The following is a 27,087-nucleotide window of genomic DNA, read 5'->3' as shown; positions in this document are numbered from 1 at the left end:
CACAGTGCTCCTTGAGATGTTTAAAGCTTGGGAAATCTTTTTGTATCCAAATCCGGCTTTAAACTTCTCCACAACAGTATCTCGGACCTGCCTGGTGTGTTCCTTGGTTTTCATAATGCTCTCTGCACTTTAAACAGAACCCTGAGACTATCACAGAGCAGGTGCATTAATACGGAGACTTGATTACACACAGGTGGATTCTATTTATCATCATCGGTCATTTAGGACAACATTGGATTATTCAGAGATCCTCACTGAACTTCTGGAGTGAGTTTGCTGCACTGAAAGTAAAGGGGCCGAATAATATTGCACGCTCCACTTTTCAGTTTTTTATTTGTTAAAAAAGTTTAAATTATCCAATAAATGTTGTTCCACTTCACGATTGTGTCCCACTTGTTGTTGATTCTTGACAAAAAAATTAAATTTCATATCTTTATGTTTGAAGCCTGAAATGTGGCGAAAGGTTGCAAGATTCAAGGGGGCCGAATACATTTGCAAGGCACTGTACCTGCCTTTGGCGGGTAGCTCCTCTCAGTCAAATAAGCAAATACAGCCAGACTGAGATATGCACAGGTGGCTCATTAAGAAGCAAGCAGCTTCCACGCCCGCTATCTCCCCTCTACCACCGCCACGAACACCGAGCAGGGCTCCGTATCACTGCCGGGGTCTGCAGGTGATGTGCACCCGGCAGACGCATCATGTCTCGGCGGCAGCTCGGCCACTCTGCCGGCGGTGTCTGAAAGCGTCCCTCCTCTTCTTCCCGTTGAGTCCTCTCACTCTGGCCCTGCTGTGTGTGCTCCTCCAGACTTAACTTGGATCGCCCATCACAACCCATTCTGACTACGTACCCTAGATGGCCATTTGGGAACTAAGGTGCTTTAATTAAAAAAAAAAAAAAAAAAAAAAAAAAAAAAATTATTTAAAAAATTCAAAATTAAATGATTAAAAAAATAATAATAAATTTTAAAAAATAAAATTATATATATATTTATATTGAACTGTTAAATAAATATTAAATTAATAATTAAATATATAATTCAAAAAATATATATTAAATAATTAAATAAAAAATTTCGTATTTCCAATCAAACCCCCCCCCAGGTAAGACAAATGCCCACCCACACCTGGCATCCTGGTAACACCACTGGTATTGACGGTTGAGATCGGTCACGTACTGCGCCTCGCATTCACGTAGGGGGGCCGCCCACATCAAGAGGAGCTATGCACAAACACACGCACGCAGCAATCTAATGCTGTATGAACGCGATACAGCATACAAACAGGAAGGATTGTCTCAGGTAGGGATGGGAATCGAGAACCTGTTCCTATAGAGAACCGGTCCCGTGCATTTCAATTCCATGGAATCATTTTTAAGTTTATCTAAGAATTACATATTATTATAGATTTTAAGCAGCACGAACTACTTCACATGCTTTCCGCATGTTACACACGTTCAAGTCAATAAGTAAGACTACATGTTTATTCTACAAGTGCCCACTCACCACATATAATTCGAAGAGCTGTCGCTGAGTGATCTAGCATAAATTTTCACATGCCAGGTCATTATTCATGAGACTACTTAAAGAAATGGTGATTTTCCCCAAAAAATCAATTAATGGGTCTATTGTAAGAAAAATATTACATATATGCATCTAAAATAATCCTAAACGACTTTATTAGCAATTTTAATTCTCATTTCGGTCGGTAGTCCACCAATCAGTGTTTTTTTTTAGGAATAATTTGAATTTGGTGGGATTCGAGGTAATTATTACATAAAATAGCACCATGCATGCATTTTGAAACACTGAGGGAAAAAATGAATGAATGGAAAAAATTAGCGTAACTTTAGCTTGGAATATTTGCGTAAAATGAATGATAACTGCCCCTTTTTTTTTAACTGCTTTTAACCAATAATCTAGAATGTTTTACCTTCATAGCTAGAGAAATTCCAGGATTTACACATTTACAAGAATTTTCATCTTAAAAGCTCTTTGTTTTGTTACGGCCGCCATGTTGGATTTTGTATCCATACACAATAGCGTAACTTTACATTCAGATAATCAGGTAATTTTTGGCTAACTGTCCATTTTTTGGCAAAAAACTAGTAGTTTAGACATTTCTGAGTCCATACAAAAACAAATCGGCTTTTATGAACGACAAGGGCCAGATAACCGGCAAGACGTGCTGAGGCAATAGTGATTCAAAGATGTAAAGCTTCGCCAAAACATGCACCTCATATAACAAAAGAAAAAGTGAAATTAAGCTAGTATAAAAAAACAGGTTAATGTGTCCACAGACTGGGAATAAAGTGAATAGGTGACTAGCAGCAAGTGGTGATGTAGTGGTAATATAACAGTGTGTATCTGACAATTTACTGTACTCAAGAGTATGAGGCAGATGGCTGACTTGATCTGACTGTGCAAATGACAGTTTTGTGCATAGATTTTGATATAACTGCAAAAATGCTATAATGTAACTGTACAAGTAACTCAGATTGAGACAAATGTCTGAAGACATTATCTAGTAAGATGCATGTGTGGGTTAATTTTAGTTAATATAGTGAACGTTTATAAAATTAGTTGAATTAACTTGCATGATCACGTTTCTGAGCCATATTTAAAATTTTGAGTGAACTGAACGACCCTCGTGAGGAGAAGCGGCATGGAAAATGGAAAATGAATGAATGAATGAATGAATGAATGAACTTGAAATAAGTTGCGTAAATTTAGTCTTATGCCTTCCCCAGACGACATGATTTTTTTTTTTTCCCGACAATCGCAGTGTCAGATTACACGACATTATGTCATGATGTCACAGTAGAGCAGGGCGGTAAACCGAAAATTTATCGTTACCGAAATTCTTCACGATGACCGACGTAATTTTGACCATGTCGGTAAATTCGGTAATTTAATAAAAGAAGAAAATATAGACTTTTCATCCCGCTTTGACTCTGTGTTGTTCGGCTATGTTCATTCCCCTTTAAGAAAGCAGACAGTGTGCTTACGTTTGGAGTCACATGGTTGTCAGGAAGCCAATTAAACAGAAGCCCGGTAGGCTAACGCTAGCAGCTAACGCTAGCGGCTAACGCTACAAGTAAACGGGATGAAGTCGGGCTTAAGTTAGCTTCGCCAAACTTTCACCCGACATTAAGTAAACTTTTGACGGGTTCCAGATAGGGATGGAAAAACCGAGGCTTTCTGAAACAATGAACCACTTTTAAGACAATTGCCCTAAATTGAATCAGTGTTTGACACACTGCAAGAGCCCCATCTACTGGATAAACAGTGCATGTTTCTTTTTAAAAGTAAGTTGACAAATTGCCTCAGTATTACATATCTTCAATAGAATTAAGTGGATGTCGTCTATTTCAACCAGGAGATAGTGTCGTTATTAAGTGTGATTTACACAATTAAAGTTGACTTCTTTAAGCCTGTGTCATTGCTTTTGTCTGTGAAGATGTGTTCAAAGCAGTATTTGTAATACACGACAGTGCTAGTCTTGTAAGTGGCTCGTCCTAGATGACGGGGAGTAACTATGTATTGTTTATTTTTTGTAAAAATTACAGTACAGTAAGCACAGTGCTTGGGAACAGGAATATTATTTATTGCATACTGTAAGGATTTCCAAAATCATAAGATGTAAATAATTGAGCCGAATAAAAGAAAGGAAAGGTTTGTGAAAATTTTTATTTTTTAATTAAGTATAATTTCTGGGGGGCGGGTGGATGTGTCGTATTTGTATCTATTCTAAATATCTAAACGTATGCCACTATCTAGTGTATAACAATGCGGAATGAATTTAATGAAATTCAAGTGATGATATTTTTCAAGTCATACAAGCTGTTATAAATGTTCACACAAGAATTCTTATTGTTTACAAGATTTTTTAATATAATTTAAAAATATATATATAATTTGTATTCCATGCATTGATTCAAATTTTCAAATTATATAACAGTTTGCTTAGGCGAATTTATCGTCATTTATCGTTATCGAGGTAAATCTGCTCAATTTATCGTGATACGTACTTAAGGCCATATCGCCCAGCCCTATGTCACAGTGTGTCTTGGAATGGACGAGTTGATTCTGACATGCCAAACTCCCTGCGAAAAGGTCGCAAGTAAAGATGTCCTGATCGATCGGGACGTCATTTTCAAAGTATCGGAATCGGCAAAAAAATATCGGACATGCCTTTTTTAATATATATACTGTATATATTTTTTAATTCAATCGTTTTCTAATTGTATTTAACGTTACAGACAAAATGTCTTACACTCATCCAGTGTCTTTAGTTTTGGCTTAAAGCAGGGCTATCATATTTATCGCGTTAACGGCGGTAATAACATTAAAATATTTAACGCAATTAACGCATGCGCTGCACTACCCACTCATGCATTGCAGCGTTCAATCTATAATGGCACCGTTTTACGTATACATAGAGCTAAAAGGCAACGTTAAATGAGTAGAGAGAATTTTGACAGCCTTTGACGCCTTTTTTTAATTGGCTAAAGCCTTATAATCCCTCTCTCAACAATTAGAAATATCGTGGGAAGCAATGTGGGGAAGAAAGGTAGTAGTTGATCTTTTTCTTAACACCCTATGTTATTTCCCAATGCAGAGAAGATATACCAATTGTTACCACTACGCACAGTCATGGTTGCACTTCCCATCATGCATTTGGGCAGAAGTTAAATGGCTACAGTATCATTTACTGAAAGCTCAACAAATACACTAGATGGCAATATTTAGTCACAATATACAAAGTCACATTTATCCTTTAAGAATTACAAGTCTTTCTATCCGTGGATCCCTCTCACAGAAAGAATGTTAATAATGTAAATGCCATCTTGAGGATTTATTGTCATAATAAACAAATACAGTACTTGTGTACTGTATGTTGAATGTATATATTCGTCCGAGTTTTATTCATTTTTTTCTTAATGCATTGCCAAAATGTATATGATCGGGAAAAATTATCGGGAATGATTGGAATTGAATCGGGAGCAAAAAAAAAAGCAATCGGATCGGGAAATATCGGGATCGGCAGATACTCAAACTAAAACGATCGGGATCGGATCAGGAGCAAAAAAACATGATCGGAACAAACCTAGTCGCGAGGCATCCGAGACGTCAGATCGGCAGTCGGTAAATATGTCACAATATGTTGTGACAACCCCCCACTACAAAATGTTGGCCATGACAGTCAGCAATTCTCCACGACATGTCTGTCGGGCTAGAATCGGGCTGAAATCATGAGTCAGGTATTAGCCTCAAAAGAGGGTAAGGGCACCTGAGCAGTCAGCTAGGGTGTTTAGCTCATTTGTCTGCATCTCCACTGCCAATACATTAAATTGCTTTTTTTTTTTTTTTTTTTGTTTTACATCAGAACCTGACATTGGTTGACTTGGAATTTGAAGTTTTGCCAAATTTTAAATTTCTTTCTTTTCACAGTTTAGTCACAGGATTAACGTGTCCTACCTTTGCCAGGCCCGCTAGCAGCAGATTTGGCTTGTGCCTGAGAGGAGGAATTGTAGCCTTTACTGTAGTCCACTCCAGCTGGTCCTGCTGTCAGCTCCTCATACCCTGGAAAGAAAAGTGCTAGTTATATACAAAAGCGAAGTAAAAACGGCAAAGAATGTGTTGTGCAGTCGCTGACCTGAGCTGAAGGTGTGCTGGCCATAACCACTGGGCTGCTGTTGCGTCTGCTGCTGGAAAGGGCTGGCAGACGGGTTGCCCAGGCTGAGACCCATGCTGTGCTGCTTGGCTGAGGCCGGTCCCCCCGGACCTCCCGGAGGGACAAACATGGTGGGGCCATACTGGAACGCGGCAGCACTCGGTACGGCGCCCGGCACGCCGGCATAGTAAGGCAGCCCCGTGTAGCTGTAGCCTGGAGGCAGGAAGGCCTGCTGACTGCTGTGGTGCTGTGGCTGGGCCTGCGGCTGAGGCTGGGCTTGAGGAGGCTGAGGCTGGCTCTGGCTTGGGCCTTGGTTCTGACCCTGGGGGGCCTGCTGCTGGGCTGCCAGGCTTGTGGGTGGTGCTGGAGAGGTGGAGTCATTCCTTCCAAACTTTGTGACTTCACCTAAACACAGACAAACCAATGGCCCAAATCAATTTACATTTTGCCTTCATAGGACACTCATTTAACTTAATAGCTTCATTTTGCAATTCATTTTGACTGAGAGGGCTGGCGGCGATACTTCCAGTTAAAATTGATTGGACGTATAATGCCGTCAATGGCACTAAATCAGTGGTTATTAGCTGGGGTTCCATCGAAAACCTGGGGTTTGGTGAATAAGCCTCACAGAGCGGAGCCCTATCTTGTACGCTGACTAAATCTGGGCAAAGTGGCATTTTAGACCAGGTTTGCCCTCAATTTACAGGCTTTTTTTCCATTTCTTTCAACTGCTGACTCTCTATATAATGTGAGGATATATCTGCTCAGTGGAAGGTTGACTGGCACTTGGTATGAGAAGTATAACAGACCTACAGACAGCGTGGACTGCGTAGATAATTTGGGGGAAAAAAAACAACATTTGTTTCATTTTACACCATGAAAATAGTAATTGATGCAAGAACGCGACAATAATATGAGAATGTAAAAATGAAAAAAAAAAAATGAACAGTGTGAAATGAAATGAGTTTCATCTTCCAATGTGAAAATCAACAGCAAAAGGCAAAATTATTTGTAGTAAATTCGAAATCTGGAAGACATTAAAACAGAAATTCACGTAGATGTTAGCTTGCCCGGTTTTAAAATCGTAAAAAAAAATGGCTTTATTATGAAATTCCAGGGTTTGGTGAATGTACATGTGAATCTCGTGGGCTTTGGTACCTTTAGTAAGGTTAAGAACCACTGCACTAAATGATGAGCATTCACAGCCACTGCTCCCACTTTTAAAGAATTGGAAATCAATACTATGATAGAAAAAAAAGGAAAATACAACAATAAAATGCAAACAATTGATGGCCTTTATAAGTGCAATAAAGCCCCATAAAAACCTATATACGTACATAAATAAATAAAGTATTGATAAAAATTAGGGCTGTCAAACGATTAAAATTTTTAATCGAGTTAATCACAGCTTAAAAATTTAATTAATCGCAATTAAAACCATCTCTAAAATATGCCATATTTTTCTGTAACTTATTGTTGGAATGGAAAGACACAAGACGGACATGAACATTCAACATACTGTACATAAGTACTGTATTTGTTTATTATAACAAATCCACAAGATAGCATTAACATTATTAACATTCTTTCTGTTAAAGGGATCCACGGATATAAAGACTTGTAGTTCTTAAAAGATAAATTTGAATACAAGTAATATTAATTTTATATTAAAGCCCCTCTTAATGTTTTCGTTTTAATAAAATTTGTTACATTTTCAATCAAAAAATAAACTAATAGCTCGCCATTGTTGACGTCGCCGAGCGGTGAAGTCACATCAGGCTCCCTGCCATTCTTCCACAGTGTCTTTAACTACGTTAGGTAGTGATTGAAATACACCACAAGGTGTCAATGGCGAGTTTTAAATTAATTAAGGATCTAGCCAAGGCAAAGTGTGAGTAAGTTTTATGCGTATTTTGCGTAGCTATTTTGATTGGGAATGCCAGTTCTTTTTGCATTGAGCGCTTTTCTTTTTGTGAACATTATTTTTTTGAGAGATAGGAATATTATTTTTGTTGTGCTTTCACAAAATGATACTGTAACGACTTAACTGTTCCGCCCAAATGCATGATGGGAAGTTGGGCAACCATGACTGTCAGTGGTGACTGCAAATGATATACAGCAGGGTTCACTACATCCGGACCTCGATGCCACTTTTCCTGTCGTGTTTTCCACGTCTCTCTTCCCTAACACACCTGAATCAAATGATTATGTCATCAGCAACCTCTCCAGAAGCCTGATAATGATCCTGATTATTTTGATTCAGGTGTGTTGGAGGAGGGAGACATAGAAAACACGACAGGAAAAGTGGCACCGAGGTTCCGATTTAGTGAACCCTGATATACAGTATGTTCTGCGTTGTGTTCAATTAGGCGTGTTAAGAAAAAGATTGTCTCCTGCTCCGCCCAAATGCATGATGGGAAGTTGGGCAACCATGACTGTCAGTAGTGGCTGCAAATGGTATAAAATATGTTCAGCGTTGTGTTTAAGTAAGCGTATTAAGAAAAAGATCGTGACTTGCTCCGCCTAAATGCATGATAGGAAGTTGGGCAAACATGACTGTTAGTAGTGGCTGCCACAGCTTAAGCCAGTGCTTCTCAATTATTTTCTGTTACGCCCCCCCCCAAGGAAGACGTAAATGTTTCGCGCCCCCCCCCAACTCTCTGCCGCCACTGTAAATAGTATCATTCGTCTATATTACTATTATAAGTACGCCTCAGCCTAACATTGTGTCCTTTTTTTCTATTAAAGAAAAAAAGTAACATAGATCAACTTATAATAAAGAATAACTTTTTTAACATTGTGTTGCTTGTAACAGAAAAGACTTAATGCGCATCAATTTGCCTGAAGTTAAAAAAAAAAAAAAAAAAAAAAAAGTCACATCCAAACTGTAAAAATACACTCAAGGTACATTTTTGACCATTTGATACTGAAAAATAAAATGTAATAAAATCAGTAAATAATAACAAATTCAAATTGATTAGAAACATTTACTCTTCAGGACAACATGCCAAAAAATTTGACCGAAAAAACAACAAAACTGAATAGAAGGGGAAAAAGGTCTCTGGACAGAAGGAAAGTTTTTTTTCGCTGATTCACCACAGTGCTCACTGGTTTACTGATATAACACTGACAAAGCGGGACGATTGTGACAATTGGCAATATTCGGCACATTTTCGCTGAAAAACAATCAAGCGACTTATCAATGAGATTGAGGTCTAATGTCTTTAAGTGGCGTCTTAACTGATTTGGCTTCTCCGCTATAATCATTTTTAGACTCAGTAAACAGTGGTCTTTCCTCATTTCCCACTATATTAAAAGTCAAAGGCAAACGGCCCGAAAAAAGCGCATTCTCGGCGGCCGAGGGAGAACCGTAGGTGAGGGCGGTGGTCGTGACGATCCCAAGCCGAAAACGGCACTTCTCGGCCGGACACGTGAGAAAGACAGTGGGTCGCTGCATGAGTCCAGCTCTGCATGAGTCTCTTCCGTGTGCTCTTGCTTACTTCAAAAATACTGCACGCACTTTGAAAATGAGAGCGCCACTGCCACCCACGGAGTGGATGTGCAAGTACACTTTATTCTAGTACGGCAAAAAAAAAAAAAGCATGTTCCCCGAGGTCACTTGCGCCCCCCCTGACATCGCTCTGCGCCCCCCTGGGGGGGCGCGCCCCACCATTTGAGAAGTACTGGCTTAAGCCAATAAAAGGCGCGGTCCAATGAACGCCTGTGTCCACTCGCATTTGTCTTCCGTTTTTTTCTCTCAATGTGCAAAAACGGCACCATTGTAAACTGTTTGAGGCAACACATGAACGGGTCATTCCGTGCATGTGTGAACTGCGTCAAATATTTTAACGTGATTAATTTAAAAAATTAATTACAGCCCGTTAACGTGATAAATTTAACAGCCGTAATAAAAATATAATATATAATCAAAAATATCTTGAATAAGCGAAGACACAGATGCGAATTGTGCATCTTTGGACCATCTCTGCTGTCGTGTAAGGACTATGTATATATTTGATGCAATTTATTGTGGCGATTTAACAACAACAACAAAAAGTATGCTTACCTGAGTATGGGTTGTTGGCGAGGCTCCCTTCTCTGCTGGACAGAGTTGCAGTAGGGCCAGGGAATGTGATTCCATAGTAATCCTGCAGGGAGGGCTGATTAAACAAGAAGACATTAGGACCTGATCCAAACAAACAACTGAAGTGTGGAATAATGATGATTTAATGCTCACCATTGGTAGTCTGGACTGAAGCATATGGAGATCCTCATATCCATAGATCTGCTGTGAAACAAATGTGTAGTTAATATCTTAACTGTCCATAGTTTTTGTAATTCAAGTCTACATGAGTATTAACAAGCACTACTGTGCTACTACAGTTTGAAGGCTTTCATCTATTGGCTATACCTACAGAAACAATAAGTCTGCAATCAATCATATCTGAAACAAAAAAATAAAACATCAGGCTTAAGGATCGATAGATATTGTTCTGTGCTACATTGCTACCAAGCGTCAAGACGATAAGTTCATGAGTGACAGTGGAGTAGGACTTCAAAGTTAGTGTCCACAAGAAGGAGATTAACAGCTACTACATGAGTGGCGACATGAAATGCCCTCAGCCTGTAAAAGTGTATTTCTTAGAATACAGGTAACTCCTTGGAATTTTTGCAATTCTCCCGTGATTAAGTGCTGACTTGGTAGTGAAATAAATGACAAATTCTTTGGAATATACTGTTTATTATACATTATTTTGGGGGAGAGGCTGGAATGGATTAGTGGCATTTCATTTCAAATGGGAAGACTAATTTATGTATACGTCGGTAAATTGAGTTTGGTCTTAACAGTGTTGGGAATAACGCCGTTACATAACAGTGTTATTTTTTTCAGTAACGGGGTTATCTAACTAATTATTTTTCCCGCCGTTACAACGCCGTTACCGTTACTGACGGTCAAAAGCAGTGCATTACTTACTCTAAATAAATTGAAGAAACTACCAGCCGTAGCGAGTCGAGTCTGCTCTGTTTATTTGTCGTCCAAAACTTGGGGTGCATTAAGGTTCGAGAATAGCGCACTTACTTCTTATGACTCCAGGTTGTTTGACCCTGCTCATTCAATTAGACAATGCTTTCCAAAGCTTGCTAACGTTTCTGTGTTTGCTACACCTGAATGCTAGTCTCGTTCCCATCCCCCACTGTCAGCAAGAATGCTGCTTCCATCTTGAGGACGGCAGACGCTTTGAGGGTGACGAGGCTACCTGAATGCACCCCCTGGATAGATGCGATGGAAGTGATTGTGATTGGCTGAGGGTTGGAGTCATGTGTCATGGTAAGCCAATCAAAGCCGGTGTTTTCACACACAAACCGGAACAGAGCGTGCAGCAAACACACACATGCAAAACAGATGCAGAGGGATATATTGGCAGAGCATTCAGAGGAAAATTTGTCCTTTACGAGGTGGAGATATAAACACTATTTCAAAATGGTCGAAATTAAAGGATAGAACGTGCATGTAAAGTGTAATTTATGTCCCGGGGCAAAGCTTTTGTCGACAACTGTGGTAAGCAATTCAAATCTGCTGAAGCACTTAACAACTACACACGCTACCACAAAGCTTGTGGCGAAAAATCTTACTGTTTATTTTTGTTGCACTTCAAGTGTAGGATAAATGTGTTGCTGGTGAGGTGCAATAAATATTACAAGGTTCTATAACACAACTACCTGTCTGTTCTTCTCCATTCAACTGACTCGAATACTGCTCAGAAAATGTCAAATTCTTTGACATACAACGACTTCTTTTTAAAGTAACGGAAATAGTTACTTTCCCTGGTAACTAGTTACTTTTACTATAGAGTAATTCAGTTATTAACTCAGTTACTTTTTGGAAGAAGTAGTGAGTAACTATAACTAATTACTTTTTTAAAGTAACGTGCCCAACACTGGTCACGAAACAAATCAAAAAGTCAACATACTACTATACAGTGACACTCACTGGGTATGCTGGCAGCAGTCCACCGGGACCCATGATATACTGGCTCGGCAGCAGAGGAGGAACTCCTTGAGACAGATTAGGTGGGGCTTTTCCTGTTAAACACAATGACAAAATACATGAGACATATGAGTATTATTAATATACTTTATTTTTTGTTTTACCAAAGTGTGTACCAGTGGAGGAAGAAAGCAGGGGTGTGGTCCTTGGTCCAGAGAGGTTGGACGTGCCGGTAGCTCCATTGGAGCCAAGTCCCAGCGCTGTGCTGGTGGCAGCAGAGTGAAGTCCGCTCGTGCCCACGATAGCGCCGACGCTGCTGCTCATGTTGTTGCCCATGCTGGACATGCTAGCCAAGTGGCTCATGCTGCTGCTGCTACTGTTGCTGCTATTGTGGGCTGAGTGAAGCGCTGAAGGAGGCGGTTGCGACGATGTGTAGGAGGCGGAGGAGGGAGCGAGAGAGCTCACGCTGCTGCTGTCGACGCTTGTGTACTGAGGAGTAACAAAGTTAATTTGCTGATGTGTGTTAGGTAGTATCTATTCGAATTGGAATTTATTTTACTGTTAGACAATGTATGTTCCTAAATGCCTTCAGCTACTATAGTTTCCTAAGTATCTACCAAACTAATTGTTTTCAGAACTCCTAATCGAGCCAGGACAAGCAGTTTACGTATGAAAAATAAAAGCATACCACACAACAAAAATGTCCCAAAAACGTTACACGATATACTGCAAATCTGCAATAATGGTAATCTCATTTAAATTTAATCTCGTTCTGTTTTGTTAAAACAACAGCAATATGTGGCTGACTGGACTGGGAAAAAAAGTCGATCGAGAACCAGGCGAGGAGGCCGGGCAAGGTAACCTCTCAGCCAGCTAGATGGCGAACAGCGGCGGGGGCTAGAGGTCATGGGGAAAAGTGAAAAAGACAGGAACTGGTCGTGTGACAAAATTATTGTACACAAGCATTGCAAATGCACATGCATACTTTTTAAAACTCACTAAATTATGTGTATACTGTAAGATTGGTGCAACTCATTAATAGAAGTGCACGATAATTATCGGTCCAATAATTATCGGTCCGATAATAGGAATTTTGACGTCATCCCAAGAAATCTAATAACAATTTATATTATCGGGCCAATTAATAATATTTTTGGCACGGTGTCTGATTGGGATGTGTGCGTTTGTTTGAACTCCTGTTTTGCCAGTATGCAAAGTTTTGTTATTTTCTAGAGGCCGTATTTTTCCTTCACTAAGTTAGAAACCTTACTATGGCAATTAGCAAATGTTTGCATTTTACGGTGTTATGTTTACAAGTTTTAGAGAGGCCTTTTGGTTATTGATAGACTTGCTGCTCTATAATTGCCAGGTTAAGAAAGTTGTTTCATGGACCAAGGTGACAAAAGTCTCCTCTCCTGTTGCACCAAATGTTTTATCTGCTGACAAAGCACAATACCTGTTGGGTTTATGTTTGTTTTAGATCAGTGCTCATTGTTCAGGGGAACACATTGTCAATGATATTGACTGATTGATTGTGATTGACTCAAATTATATTTATTTGAAAAAAATAATATGGGCACTTTATTTGAAGTCAAAACTGTTCTGGTCTTTGTTTTGTTCATTATAATAATGTTCATGTCATCATGAAAATTCTGGTTCGTTCAAAGGCAAATCTATGCTGAATCAACCATTAGTATTTTTGACCTACAGGTGTTGAAAAACTCAGGTGAATATACATTGAAAATTATGTATATATTATCGGTTATCGTATCGGTATCTGCCTTGAGGAGCAGGAAGTTCCCGGTATCTATATCTGTATCGGTTTCAAAAAATGGATATCGTTAACCCCTACTCAGTTAAGAACCAGGAAGAGCAACTTTTAAAAGACTTTTCTAAGCACTCTCGCCAATATTATTGTGGTGTAAAGATTAGAACAAATAGGCCAGGCACTTGCTTAATAAGGAACGGTGTGACGTCACATCATGACCAATTCAAGACCTATAGTTTACAGATAACAACCAGGCTCACTCCCATTTCGACTTATTTTATGCATGAAACAGTACAAAATATTGGAAAATGGCTTTAGTGCCTCTCAAATTGTAATTAATTCTATTGTCCACTAGGAAGTAGGAAGGGCATGAACATACACAAGTTATGATAATTATACTTTCTGCAATCTATAGGAGAAGTAATACTTCTGTAACTATAAAACTCGGCCATAAATCAACACTTTATTTTTAAGTAAAGTAAATCAAGAATAATTGTAAGACTAAGGAAAATACGATTCCTCAGAGTTGGACAAAATTACGTCATGAACCTACCAAAGCAAGTAAGAATATCAGTAGATGATTGTACAAGTTGGTCTTCAGATTAGTTCCAGTAGATTAAAATCGATTAGCATTCCATTCCTAGATCATTCGCATAACTCAAACATTATAAATTTGATGAAAATGCTATTGTCTATCATCGTCTTATCGTCGTCGGGAACCTATGGCTTGAGAGCCAGATCTGGCTCTTTTTACGGCTGCATCTGGCTTGCAGACAAATCTTTAATCATTTAAGAAAAAAAAATGTTTTGTTACACTCCTTTGCGCATTGCGCGAAATGGCGACGGTCACCGGTCATACGCTGGTGTTGTGTAGTAATGAACAGACGTAACTTTCGCTGCGTGAGTTAACTTTTTTAATGCTCCGACAACACTCGAGCACTTCGCACTAGATATCATCAAATGGCAACCTAAATGTACTACTTTAGATCCCGCCCAAGTCCCATGCCATTGGCTGCGTGAGCCCAGGATGATCATGGGACATGTAGTCCATAATACAACCTTCGACTAGAAAGCCGATTCGCAGTAATTTTAGTGGGAAAGTGGCAAACGTACATGTTGTGTCTATCTATCTATTAATTGCATAGGCAAGCAGATGAGGCAGAGACACTGTTCAAGTGGGGTTGCCATATTTTGCTGTCGAAAATAGCGGCCGATGTGCGCGTGTGCGTGAGATCAGGAAGCAAACAATCCACGTTTTCAGTTTCGATTTCCGTATTGTCATCTAATTTTAGAAACCCTTTTGAGGAGATGGCAAAAATAAAAAAATACGAGGAGTATTGTACTTTTCAGCAGGAGATAAAGACACAAATGCGGCACCGTTTTTTCGCTCGCTTTGGATGAATCAACAGACGTAAGCAATTTATCCCACTTAAGAGTGATTGCAAGGTTTTGACTGTGAAAGGGACAACAAGAGGGGAGGATTTATTCAAGTCCTTCACTGAGTTCGCTAAAGAAAAACATTTACCAACTGATAAACTTGTTTCGGTGTGAACTGATGACATAATTGATTAACAACAGCATAACAATTTTATTAAAAAGAATTCAGAGACTTATTGTACTTTAAAAGTGTTGAAATTACTTAAAATGCACACATTACTTGTATTTTTAGTTTTAAACACTCACGGAATTACATTTAAAATACAGTATGTGGTGTTCATGGCTCTCTCAGCCAAAAAGGTTCCTGACGCCTGGTCAATCACAAGCCAACAAATGCAGCAGTAGTGTCATAATTACAGTAAATTGATGCACGCTAAATATTTCACTGTACAGCATGGGCGCTGCCAGACATAATTCGCTGGGGCACATGACCCAGCATACAATTCACCGGTAAATAAATAAATACTTTGGAGTTTTAAGTATGCATGGCATAATCTACATATTGTGCCCAATTCATGGATTTTTAAATGCAAATGATCTGTCTTTTGGTGTAAATAACCAAAAAGAATGTGGAAACGTGGTTTATAAATTTGGCGGATATATCTGTACCACCAAAAACGAGGACCCCATGAAATATGTAAATAGCTAAATGTACTTACAGTTAAAGAATTGGAACCAAGTGCTGAGGAATGACTGTTGACATGGCTGCAGACAGAAAGAGGAGGGTTGCAGCTTGAAATGGATTGTTAAATTTGTATTTGTGTCAGAGCCAGAACAGGTCTGGTACGAATGAGTGCGTCACCTGTTTAGAGCATTGAGTTGGCTGGCTGAGGGAAGGTCTTGTGCCAAGCTGGAAAGCGTGGTGGAGCTTTGTGCAGGCAACGTGGAGGGGGCTAAGTGAGAGGAGGGTGCGGGAGCGCAGGTGGTGTTGGCGTTAAGAGATGGAGAGTCAGGCTTTGGTGTGGAGGATGCTGAAGAAATTGCGCAGAGTACAACAGTGCTTATATAAAAAGTGTATGCACTCATGTAACTATTGATAGATTGGTACAAGGTAACCTACTGTCTAAAGCTGCAGAGGTCCTTACTCCATTCAGACCATTCTAAAAATAGGGGGGCGGACATCATAAGCTTTTTCAACACCAAAAATTTGATACATTTTGTATTCATTTCTTCTCACCATAACTGGGCCAGAGACATCTTTACTCTGCGAGAAGGCCAGTCGAGCCTGAGGGGGCAAGGACCCATCATAACTTCCTCCTACTGAGGAGAAGGGGGGTACGGAGCAGGACGAGATGGTAGATGTGGTCAGTGATGAAGAGGGAGGGGTGCTGGAACTGGCGGGCCCTAATGTAGAGGGCGTGAGACTAGGTAGTGCCACTGAAGACGAGTGATAAACTGGCTCAGATGAGGAGAGGGGAAGAGGGAGGTCGACGGAGAGAGGACTGCCCAGCGATTCACTGCAAGGCACAGAACAAGGATTTTTGACATTTTGAGACAAAATAATACTAGTGAAGAATAAAAAGTGGTGTTATATTCAATTTTGGTCATATGTTTAATACAAAAAAACATGCGACCATTACCTGAGTGGTTTGGAGTACAAGCTTGTCTGACTCTGCGTCCCTGGTCCTGATGCAGGCGCTACAGGGCCTGGCGCTGGAGTGGATTCCCTGGATGCCGCACTGACAGCACTGTCCACAACTCCAAACTCTGGCAAAGCGGACTCAGAGCCAAAGTCTAGTGCTCCAAACTGAAGGTTTAGACCAGGGACATCAGTGGAGCCTGGCATTTCTACAGCTGTGGAGGGGATCTGTCATGACACAAAGTTTACACACATAATTTATGGACGGTGTTTGATTTATTTAATGCAAAAACATAAGAGGTAATTAACTGCTCAGGGGCCTTTGAAAAACAAATAGTGATAGCTCAATACTTAAATCCAGAAAATATCTGGATAATAAAACCCTGAAATGAGAACTATGGCGCACCAAGTAAATCATGTTTACGATGTGTGAAAATCACATTTGAGGTTTCCGTGTGGATTTTAACACTGTTTTGTGAACACAGGCGTAGTTTCTTTTATATTTATGTTTTGATTATTGTTCTTGCATTTACTCTGTGAAACACCTTGTGCACCATTAGGTTGTTGAAAGATGCTATATAAATGTACAGTGGTAGCTCTACATACGAAGTTAATTGGTTCCAGAACCTTGTTTGTAAGTTAAAATGGTCGTATGTCGAGCAGGATTTTCCCATAACAATACATTATAATTCCATTAATTCCTTAATTAAATCCTTAATAAATACTGCTGTTACTATTGCAAATAGCAATTACAAAGAGCAAAACAAATACATTATGAATAAAAATCGGAATAATACATGGCGGAAAACATTCAGGTGACTTGAAGTCCCGCTCGGAGACCCCCAATTTGGCCAAATTTCAAAATTGTCCAATATGCATGTGTGACTCATTGGAAAGCTTAAAATGTTAATTTTCTGGGGGAAGAAAACATTTGGAAAGGAGGGCATTTTTTTTTTTTTTTTTTAAATGTTTTTTTAAACAGCAAAACCCTATCTGGAGGTGAGAGCACGTGAGAGCAGAATTACAGACGCCATGACTTTAACGAGATATTATCGCGTACTTACCTTGTTTCGATCCAAAAACTCAATGTTGCATGTATCACTGAGTGTCAAGACACAACTGGGAATGGCCACAGCTGGATTTTTTGGGGGATTTTATGGGTGAAACATGGTAATATAACAAGGGTCACGATGCAAAAATCGCAGACATCAAGGAGTGGTCGAGATTTTCTTTTTCATATACTTACCCTTTTAAACGTTGTTTTTCAATTTTTCTTTCTTTGGATCGATGATTTATCATCTAACTTATCGGGGAAAATGCGAAAGTACCCAAAAATACAATTTAGCGATAGTTACGAGGTAGATATACTGGACTTTTTTACAAACGCCATTTTTTTCATTGTGACGTAATTTTTTTAAAAGTTTAAAATATGCGAGTGAATAATTTTTTGAAGTCGTTTTTTTTTTTTTTTTTTTTTTTTAATGAAATATTAGAGATCAAGTAATGATTCTAAGCTAAAAATGAGAGACATTTTGAATAATAAATATAATTAATTACCTATGTTTTATGGCTGGATTGAAACAAAAGCGGTTGCGCGACATCTGTAAACGGGGGTTTTGAGGGTAAAACGGACAAATTAAAAATAGTTTGGGGGCTTAATGCGCCATAAATCTGCTATAGCAGCATATAGACATAATGTTCTTTCAAACACAACAGTTTTTTTGGCTTAAAATATAGCAGTTTATTTTAAAGAGGGTTGCAAGAGCAGAAACTGCTTCTTCAGTCTTGTCTGTGTTTTCCGCCATATAATAATAGTAATAATAATACCTGTAATAATGTAACAAATCAGGTTCTAATGTGGCAGTCGTATTTTGTGTGGTGTACCTGAACGCACCGCGGGGCTGACAGCAGAGTGAGAGAGTGCAGTTGAGATAGGATTCCTTTCACTTTTAACGTCCTATTGTTGCGGGCTGTTGGCATGTTTTTTTGCACAAATTCTGAAATACTGTAAATGATTAAAAACATGACAAAGCTGGCGATCTCTTTGCCGATGGTTGTCACCTTTACTCTTAAAGACTGGCAAACGGAGGTCAGAGGAGTATTGTCAAGCAGTTCACGGGCGCGGACCCCACGCTCTTATTTTTCCATTGGTAAGCCTCACCTTTTTTCTCTTTTCACCACCTGCTTTAACATTCTTGGAACCGATGTTGATTTCTCTCAAGAAAATCTATCGTGTGTACGTCTTTTGGGAAAACAATGAAATTGCGAAGCTGTCATAAATCGTCAAATTTCGAGCATTTCGTCGGATGTAGAAACAAATGGCGAGTCAAAATTTAACGTCGGCTGTCTAAAAGATGGTGTGTCAAAGCGATCGTATGCCGAGGTACCACTGTATTTGGAGTGGATTTTGATGTGACAGTTTGTGAACCCAAACAAAATAATCTCTGTAAACTAAGATTCCACTAAACCTCAACCTTGTTTATAACTACATTTTTTGCTCGCAAAACAAAGAAAAAAAATCAAAGTGACAGCTGGCAAATTCGATAACTCAAATGGTGAGTCAAAATATTAATTCCCACAAAATGTAAGCATTTTATTGTGCCAGAGTGATAAAAGTTAGCCAACACAAATACCTTGGAAGTCGGAGGTATCCTTCGTTTTTGACCTTTTAGTTGTGCCCGCTGCTGCTGTGGTGTCCCGCAGCCCTGAGCTTCCAACACAGCTCCGGGGGCCGGATGTTTCGAACCAGCAGCCGCCATTCCTGGGCCTGTCTGCGCTGACGTGCTGCTGTGCTGGGGAGCAGAAGAGACGGACGCAGGAGCCGCTTGTTGAGATGGTGGACTGGGCTGACGTGCCAATGGCAATGAGGGGCCAGTGTGCCTCTGAATGAGCTGGCTCAGCACAAGTGAAGGTTCAGGCTGGAGGCCGAACTCACCTACAGATCCACCAAAGACACATTGCTATTAATTCGATATGTGAAACAAAAAAAGCACAGTTGAACATGACCGTACTAGTGAAGGCTTTGACAAGAATACTTACGGCTGAACTGTGAGGACAGTGTGGCTGTGTTAGATTCTGGCACCTTCATGTCCCAACTGGAGGAAGAAGGTGGAGGTACAGATGCTCCAAGGCTTGGCAGTCGGCCAATTGAAGGGTTGCCTCCTTGGGTGTTGGCAGGATGTGCCACCTGGGACGATGGCAGAGGACCCAAGCCAGGACCCTTGAGCTGCTCCAATATCTGAGCCCCCGCACTGGGTGGAGGCCTTTTGGCTTGGCCCAGGTCTCCAAAACCTGCTCCGAGAACTGACGACTGGCACAGATAAAATTAGGAAGGGTTAGTCTGATGTGTATCTGAAAATGTGTGTTTTATTCAAAAACAAATATATGCTTTAAATAAATTGAATTTCTAACAAGTGAAGAGGATTTTTTCTTTTATTTTTACCAGAGCAGCATGAGCATAGCTGGTGCCACTGGTGGTGCTGCGGCTCGGAGGAGGCTGATGTTGCTGCTGTGGTAGCTGGTGGTGGTGAGAGTTGGTGAAGACCAGACTCTGCGTGGAGGAGGAGGACGGTGCTTCTCTTCCACCGACTACCGGTTTTTGCAGCAGAGAGGCTAGGTCCAGACTACACAACAACAATTGGTAAGGCTGTTTGAACACAATGAACCATCCATTCATTGTATACAGTATACTGCTTGACTACAAGTGAATCCCAGCAGACTGGGTGAGAGGCAGTTCACACACTGGCTGCATACAGCATAGTAGAGCTGAAACGATTTCTCGAATAATTCAAATAACTGAATTTGAAAAATTGATCGAGGAATTTTCTCCACCTTGAGGAATCATTTAATTTTACCAGCTCTAAGCACGACCTTTTGCCCAGACTACTTTTAATGCGGCACAACGCGCTGACGTCACGTGCGTACAGGAAGAAGATAGGCGGCTGATATATTTTATTTCCTCCATGAATGAATATAGAGGTAACGACGATGAAGCCGACGAAAGTGAAGAGAAAGGCACCAAGAAAAAGCAGAAAATGTCAAAAGTGTGGGAGCATTTCAAGCTGGACACCAAGGCGAACACTGTTTCATGTATTCACTGTAAGACAGTGCTTGCATAACACTACAGCACGTCTTCAATGCTGCAGCTCCACCGAAGGCACCCCGTTTACTCCAAGAACGGAGGAGCGATACTCGGGACAAGGTAAAAAATAAGTTAAGGTAGCACAGTAAATAAGATTTTTACTGTACGTTGCTAACGTAACGTTAGACCTGGGGAGGGGCTAGCTTTCTATTAATTATAACTACTGTCGATGCGCGGCTACTGTGTCTTTCATACAGGCTTAATTTAATCCGTAAAAACACAGCGCTGTAGAGTGATGAGGGTGTAAAATAAAAACATAATAAAGCTAACTGTCAATTGCAGTCATTGATGGATAAAACATCAAGTAGCACTGGTGCCTAATGTGCTCCAATACAGCAGGTATCATACATTTATTTTAAACACTGCAAAAACTCAAAATCCTATCAGGACTTACAATTTAGACAAGCTTAAACTTAACTAGAACTTAAAAATAGCTTGACAGAAATAGAAATTCAATTGAAACGTGGGGAAAACACCTAACTTTTAAGGGATGTGTGTTATCAAGCGTAATGACATTTTTAGGTCAGAAATAAGATTTTTTTTTTTTTTTTTAAACAAGACCTTAAGTTTTTTGAGTGAAAGCAGTACATTTGCCGTTTTTTTTCTAGCCATGTCTGAGATGCAATAGTTGGCTGTTTACAACAATGTACATCTAAAAGACATTAAATGTCTGAAAATTGTCTAATCAATATTAGGTGAAATGTCTTGTTTTCTCATGTATATTTATAATTGCTCTTTACAAAAAAAAATGCTTTATCTGATTACTCCATTAATCGATTGAATTTTCAGTAGAATACTTGATTACTAAAATATTAGATAGCTGCACCCCTACAGCATAGCAATAAAAACTTATATTCGCACCAATTTACATTGTATAATTATTAGTCTTCCGCCTAATTAACCCAACATGTATGTTAGGGTTGTTCCGATCATGTTTTTTTGCTCCCGATCCGATCGTTTTAGTTTGAGTATCTGCCGATCCCGATATTTCCCGATCCGATTGCTTTTTTTTTTGCTCCCGATTCAATTCCAATCATTCCCGATAATTTTTCCAGATCATACACATTTTGGCAATGCATCAAGAAAAAAAAGAATAAAACTCGGACGAATATATACATTCAACATACAGTACATAAGTACTAGAGGTGTGCATCGGCACTGCCCTCACGATTCGATTCTATTACGATTCGGAGGGCCACGATTCGATTCGATTCAGAGGGCCACGATTTGATTCGGTTCGATTCGGCAATGCATCACGATGCATTAAAGCCTGGGATGCATTAAAATGCTAAAGCAAAGCATATTTTTCGTGAATCATGAGGCAACACAAGCGGTCAGACATTTAACAACTTTTTATAGGCTCTTGTGTCATTCCTGGTTGTAGTCAAATGAAAATAGTAATATATATATAAAATAAAATAAAAAATAAAAACATCACAGCATTTAATTAGTGCTTTGAATGAGACCAGGGCTTTCTTTTTTTTTTTTTTACACACACCGCATAAGTTTGGTCAAGTTTCCCACCAACCTCATAGAAGCCAAAATGTCTCCATATGCCTGCTTTCAATGTCTTTGGTGCGTCAATAATCTTTCGCACTCCCTCTTTCTCCGCTTCAGCCATTGTTGTTATGTCTTATCTCTCTGCTTTCTCGATTGGCACTGCGCAATTGCGCATGTCTGTGACGTTACTCCCGTGAGGAAGCAAATTTAGGTTCCTCGTCCTCCCTGCATTTCTTGTACAGTAGCTCCCTCTACAGGTAAACATGAGAATAATAATACAAATGGGGAAACCAAATCCATTGCATCACTGGAAGATTTTTGAATGGACTTATATATTTTAATATGTGCTGAATCGATTCGGCTTGTTGCCCGCATCGAATCGCATCGTCCATGGCCCGCATCGGGTTGCATCGCCGCATCGATTATTGTTGACACCAGTAAAAAGTACTGTATTTGTTTATTATGACAATAAATCCTCAAGATGGCATTTACATTATTAACATTCTTTCTGTGAGAGGGATCCACGGATAGAAAGACTTGTAATTCTTAAAGGATAAATGTGACTTTGTAAATTGTGACTAAATATTGCCATCTAGTGTATTTGGTGAGCTTTCAATAAATGATACTGTAGCCATTTAACTGTTCTGCCCAAATGCATGATTGGAAGTGCAACCATGACTGTGCGTAGTGGCACCAATTGATATATCTTCTCTGCGTTGGGAAATAACATAGGGTGTTAAGAAAAAGAACAATTACTACCTTTCTTCCCCACATTGCTTCTCACGATATTTCTAATTGTTGAGAGAGGGATTGTAAGGCTTTAGCTAATTAAAAAAAGGCTCCAAAGACTGCCATAATTCACTTTGCTCATTTTACGTTTGCCTTTTAGCTCTATATACGGGTAAAACGGCGCCTTCATAGATTGAACGCGACAATGCGTGAGTGGGTCATGCAGCGCATGTGTTAATTGCGTTAAACGTGATTAATTAAAAAAAAATTTTTTACCGCCGTTTACACGATAAATTTGATAGCCCTACTTTAAGCCAAAACTAAAGACTCTGGATGAGTGCAAGACATTTTGCCTGTAACGTTAAATACAATCAGAAAACGATTTAATTAAAAAATATATATATTAAAAAAGGCACGTCATATACTTTTTTGCCGACTCCGATACTTTGAAAATGACGTGATCGGACCCGATCGATCGGGACATCTTTAATGTATGTTTTTGGAATATGTGAGGAAGCCAAACAATAATTCTGATGAATTGAAAAAAAAATTCACACTGCAATTTTTCTGTTAGTTATTCACCTTTGGCCAGATGTGACATGATTCTCAGCAGGAGGTGCGCATGAGGAAGTGAACACTTTGGTCTCAGAGAGCTGTAAGAAAACAAGAATACGCAAAATAGAAAGAAAAAAAAAACAATATTTGTTTTAATTTCTGACTTTTCATGAAACATTTTGTGAGTACTTACACTAACATCCTCACTCCAGTCCTCAGGTCCATAGTCTTCAATCGGGTGTCTCCAGTTAGCTAAAGAATAGAAAACAACATATGAAGCAAAAGACTACGCTTGAGAAGACGCCACCTTCCTCAAAAACAGTCCACAATGAGGTATGGTGCATTACATGTACACAACACTAACCCATCTCATCTGTATTGTTGTTAGCCGCTGTGTCCCAAGCCTCACTCTGTGTGGTCCCTGTCCCCGCCTCTGAGGTATAGTCTGCAGGATTGAAGGTTCTGCGAAATAATGCATAATTGTTACTATTTTTATATAATTGGAAAAATATTACAATGGTGTAAGGGGAAAAAACATTGGCCCACAAGTATAAAGTGTTAAAATTACTTGAAAAAATAATAATATTAAGAGAAAAGGTTACAACATTAAGTGAAAAAAGTTGCGATATTACGAGATTTAAGTCCTAACATTATTACACTGCGGATTTCATTCATCAAGGTTTTTTTCAATGTGTACAGTACGTTATTTTGCTGGCAATTTACCATATTTAGCATAATTACGACACAACATAAACGCAGCATCATATTGCGCACGTCAAAATAATTTGTTCTGAATGACGTTCTAATGCATGAACACGCAAGACAGAATCGGATCATTATTTTAAGTGTCTATGAACGAACGCTGATCACATTGAAGAAATGTTGTCCGTGTAAACATACGCAGTGTAAAACAAGAGTTATTTAAAATACAGAGTGCGTGTCAACATACCCCATGCCCTGAGCTGAGAACCTGCTTGCTGCTGGTCCTTTACCTCTGCCTCGACCACCAGACCCTGTATAAAAATCACATGAATATCAACAACATCCACTCAAGTGATGAACAGAACATCATTTTTGGAATTTGCCATCTCACCTCGACCACCTTTTGCCCTCTTCCCGCGATCGGAGCCTCTTTCCACTGGTGTCACCTCCACACCATTTTCCACTGGACGAGCTGCACCTGATGCAAAGATATGACATGCATTAAGGCTGGTGACAGTCTTGTGACACTGAAAATGTAACAAAATTTTATACCCTGTCGGTTTCGATTGCCTCCTTTGCCCTTGCGATTAGATGCCGCACGGCCCTTGCCACCCTCCTTCTCGCCCTTTTTCTCACGGTTCTCCTTGTTCTCCTTGCTTTCTGAAGGACCTTCCTTAATCAGTGGCTTCTTCTTCCCCACTGTCTCCCATGAGGTCTAAACACAAAGTGTTACAAAGGTGTTAAACTGCCATGTCATGATTCATTCATTCATTCATTTTCCATGCCGCTTCTTCCTCACGAGGGTCGCGGAGGTGCTGGAGCCTATCCCATTCATTCAGTCAAATTAAAATCTGTATTACAACAAGCCTACCATATCAGAGGTGCTTTCCAAGAGGAAGTTGATGGCTCTGCTCACGTCCTCGTTGCAGTCATGAAGCGCGACCATACACTCGTCCTGGTTTTTTCCAGTAACCTCCATCAGCTGAGGTAACAATCAAATAGACAAACAAGTGGTAAAAAATGTTAAAGGAAAATCAGTGGTTCCTTTCATTAAAGTATGTTAGCAAGTTACACATTGTAATCTATCCAATTATACGAATATTAGTGTTGCACCAATACAATTTTTGGCCCCGATACTGGTACCTGGCTGTGCAGTATCGGCCGATACCGATACCATAGCAATACCACTTTGTTTGAAATATATATATATATACACACACACAAAGTTAATCCAGTAGAACTTTTTATTGCATACCTGGTATGGGTGACAATAGTTAAATAAACCTTTGGCACATAAAAGCCAAAATAGTGCTAAATTCGTGAAATTAAAACATTTATAATACTAGCCCAACAGTAAGAAAGTAAAAATACAATTAATGAATGATTAACTTTTTTAAACCCGGAGTTTTGGCTCTCAAAGGCCAAATAGTGCAACTTTCATGAAATTATAAGTAATAATAATTGACCACAGCATCCTGTCTCTTCATTAGCCTCCCTCTCTGTGCACCAGCAGCAACACACACTTAGCCACTTAGCATAGCTTACTTTGCTTACTTCTAAAGCACTTAAAACATGTCTCAAATTACTGCGGCATTTCTTTCAGTAAAAGACGATAAAAGTAAAGTAGACGAAGTGAGCTGATCAGGGTTTGTTGCTCCGGTCCAGTCCCCTATCTCTTGGTAGCAGTTGCTGCTGTTGTAGCCTCAAACTCTGTGTTCGTTCGCATTTCGTTTTCAAATGTTTTATCAGGTTTGAGGTATTGAAACTGGCCGATTTAGTTACACCTCTGGAAATTTTCAGACCGCAAATCTTGCATGCAGCCATTGTACTCGACGGAGATTATAAACTGTAATATTTCCAGACCGCCAACATTTTCCTCTCGTAGTTTGTTTTTCCCACATATGAAAAAGCTGCCCCGGCATTGGTTAAGAGCGGCTATTGGCCCGCTCTCATTGGTCTGAAGGAGGCCAATACCGATAGCTGTTTGGCATGCAAAGTGATCACATGTCATCACACATCAGAGAGTGTAGTGAGCGTCAGGAGAAAAAAAGGCTGAGGTCAACAGTTATAATACTGGACTGGTAAATGGTATCGGCGCCCTCTTTGTTGGTACTCACCGATACCACCATTTTAGTGCGGGATCGGCCCCCACCCTGCCGATACTGGTATCGGTGCATCTTTAATGAATACTACTGTAATACTGCACATATTGGTAGTTACAGACCAGATTATTGTACCTGGTTAACTTTGTCTTCAAAGTCAGCATCATTCTTGTCATAGATCATCTGGGCAAGCCGAATTTGCTCAGCAGTAGCCTGCAACAAAAAAGAAACGCTAAAGAGTTGAGCATTTCACCATGTATTTAGGGAAGCCTTCATTAATCACTTTAAAATGTTATAAATTTTCTTCACTATCGAATGTTGTGAATGACCTAAATCTGACTCCAGTAGATATGCAACATGACAGTATTTTCCACACTGTAAAGGCGCACCTTCAATGAATGGCCTATTTTAAAACTGTTGTCATATAAAGCAGTGGTCCCCAACCACCATACTGGTACCGGTCCGTGGCGCTACCGGGCCACAGAGAAATAAACAATTTATTAACGACTGCAATCTGGCCTGTGGCTCTTGACACATTAATATCCCTGTCTACTCTATGGACTAAGCTGAGTTAAGATTTGTATAGGTTGCCAACTAGCGGTTGGCCGCAATTACCAGGGTGTTTGCACACCTATAGCAACCCAGCGCCAGTCAATGTAAACATCAACTTTAGCTGCTGTTGGCTGTGTGCTGCGCGCGGTGACGTCTTTAGACATTTTTTTTTACGGGGAAAAGGCCACCTGCTGAGCCAGAAGAGGAGCCTACAACCAAGTCCATTCTGCATAATATGTGGCTAAAAGCTAGCAAACGAGGCAATGAAGCGAATGGAGAACCGTATTGCTAAAGCTAAGAAACCTTGCACGATTGGAGATGAACTCATTATGCTTGCGACCAAAGATATTTGCCAACAAG

General features: G+C 39.8%; 1 protein-coding gene across 3 annotated transcripts in view; it reads right to left on the bottom strand.

Moving 5' to 3' along the window:
• ubap2a (ubiquitin associated protein 2a) overlaps nucleotides 1–27,087 on the bottom strand; it is a 39,571-nt gene that overhangs the window by 6,658 nt on the left and 5,826 nt on the right. For 2 of the 3 annotated variants that reach the window (XM_057845757.1, XM_057845755.1), the window contains exons 3-24: nucleotides 26,311–26,388; nucleotides 24,945–25,055; nucleotides 24,626–24,788; nucleotides 24,465–24,551; nucleotides 24,321–24,384; nucleotides 23,736–23,833; nucleotides 23,565–23,623; nucleotides 23,399–23,469; nucleotides 19,889–20,069; nucleotides 19,486–19,756; nucleotides 19,080–19,381; nucleotides 16,448–16,674; nucleotides 16,045–16,324; nucleotides 15,928–15,967; nucleotides 15,670–15,838; nucleotides 15,527–15,572; nucleotides 11,827–12,151; nucleotides 11,666–11,757; nucleotides 9,911–9,961; nucleotides 9,740–9,833; nucleotides 5,656–6,078; nucleotides 5,478–5,582 (exon numbers count right to left, since the gene is read on the bottom strand). In XM_057845757.1, coding sequence (XP_057701740.1) covers nucleotides 5,478–5,582; nucleotides 5,656–6,078; nucleotides 9,740–9,833; nucleotides 9,911–9,961; nucleotides 11,666–11,757; nucleotides 11,827–12,151; nucleotides 15,527–15,572; nucleotides 15,670–15,838; nucleotides 15,928–15,967; nucleotides 16,045–16,324; nucleotides 16,448–16,674; nucleotides 19,080–19,381; nucleotides 19,486–19,756; nucleotides 19,889–20,069; nucleotides 23,399–23,469; nucleotides 23,565–23,623; nucleotides 23,736–23,833; nucleotides 24,321–24,384; nucleotides 24,465–24,551; nucleotides 24,626–24,788; nucleotides 24,945–25,055; nucleotides 26,311–26,388 — 3,337 coding nt within the window. The remainder of the gene's footprint in view (nucleotides 1–5,477; nucleotides 5,583–5,655; nucleotides 6,079–9,739; nucleotides 9,834–9,910; nucleotides 9,962–11,665; nucleotides 11,758–11,826; nucleotides 12,152–15,526; nucleotides 15,573–15,669; nucleotides 15,839–15,927; nucleotides 15,968–16,044; nucleotides 16,325–16,447; nucleotides 16,675–19,079; nucleotides 19,382–19,485; nucleotides 19,757–19,888; nucleotides 20,070–23,398; nucleotides 23,470–23,564; nucleotides 23,624–23,735; nucleotides 23,834–24,320; nucleotides 24,385–24,464; nucleotides 24,552–24,625; nucleotides 24,789–24,944; nucleotides 25,056–26,310; nucleotides 26,389–27,087) is intronic. The other variant, XM_057845756.1, reaches the window with a different exon arrangement.

The sequence above is a fragment of the Corythoichthys intestinalis genome, chromosome 9, assembly GCF_030265065.1.
Source record: "Corythoichthys intestinalis isolate RoL2023-P3 chromosome 9, ASM3026506v1, whole genome shotgun sequence".
NCBI lineage: Eukaryota > Metazoa > Chordata > Actinopteri > Syngnathiformes > Syngnathidae > Corythoichthys > Corythoichthys intestinalis.
Note: the sequence above shows the minus strand (reverse complement) of the source record. Positions and strands in the feature narration are given on the sequence as shown.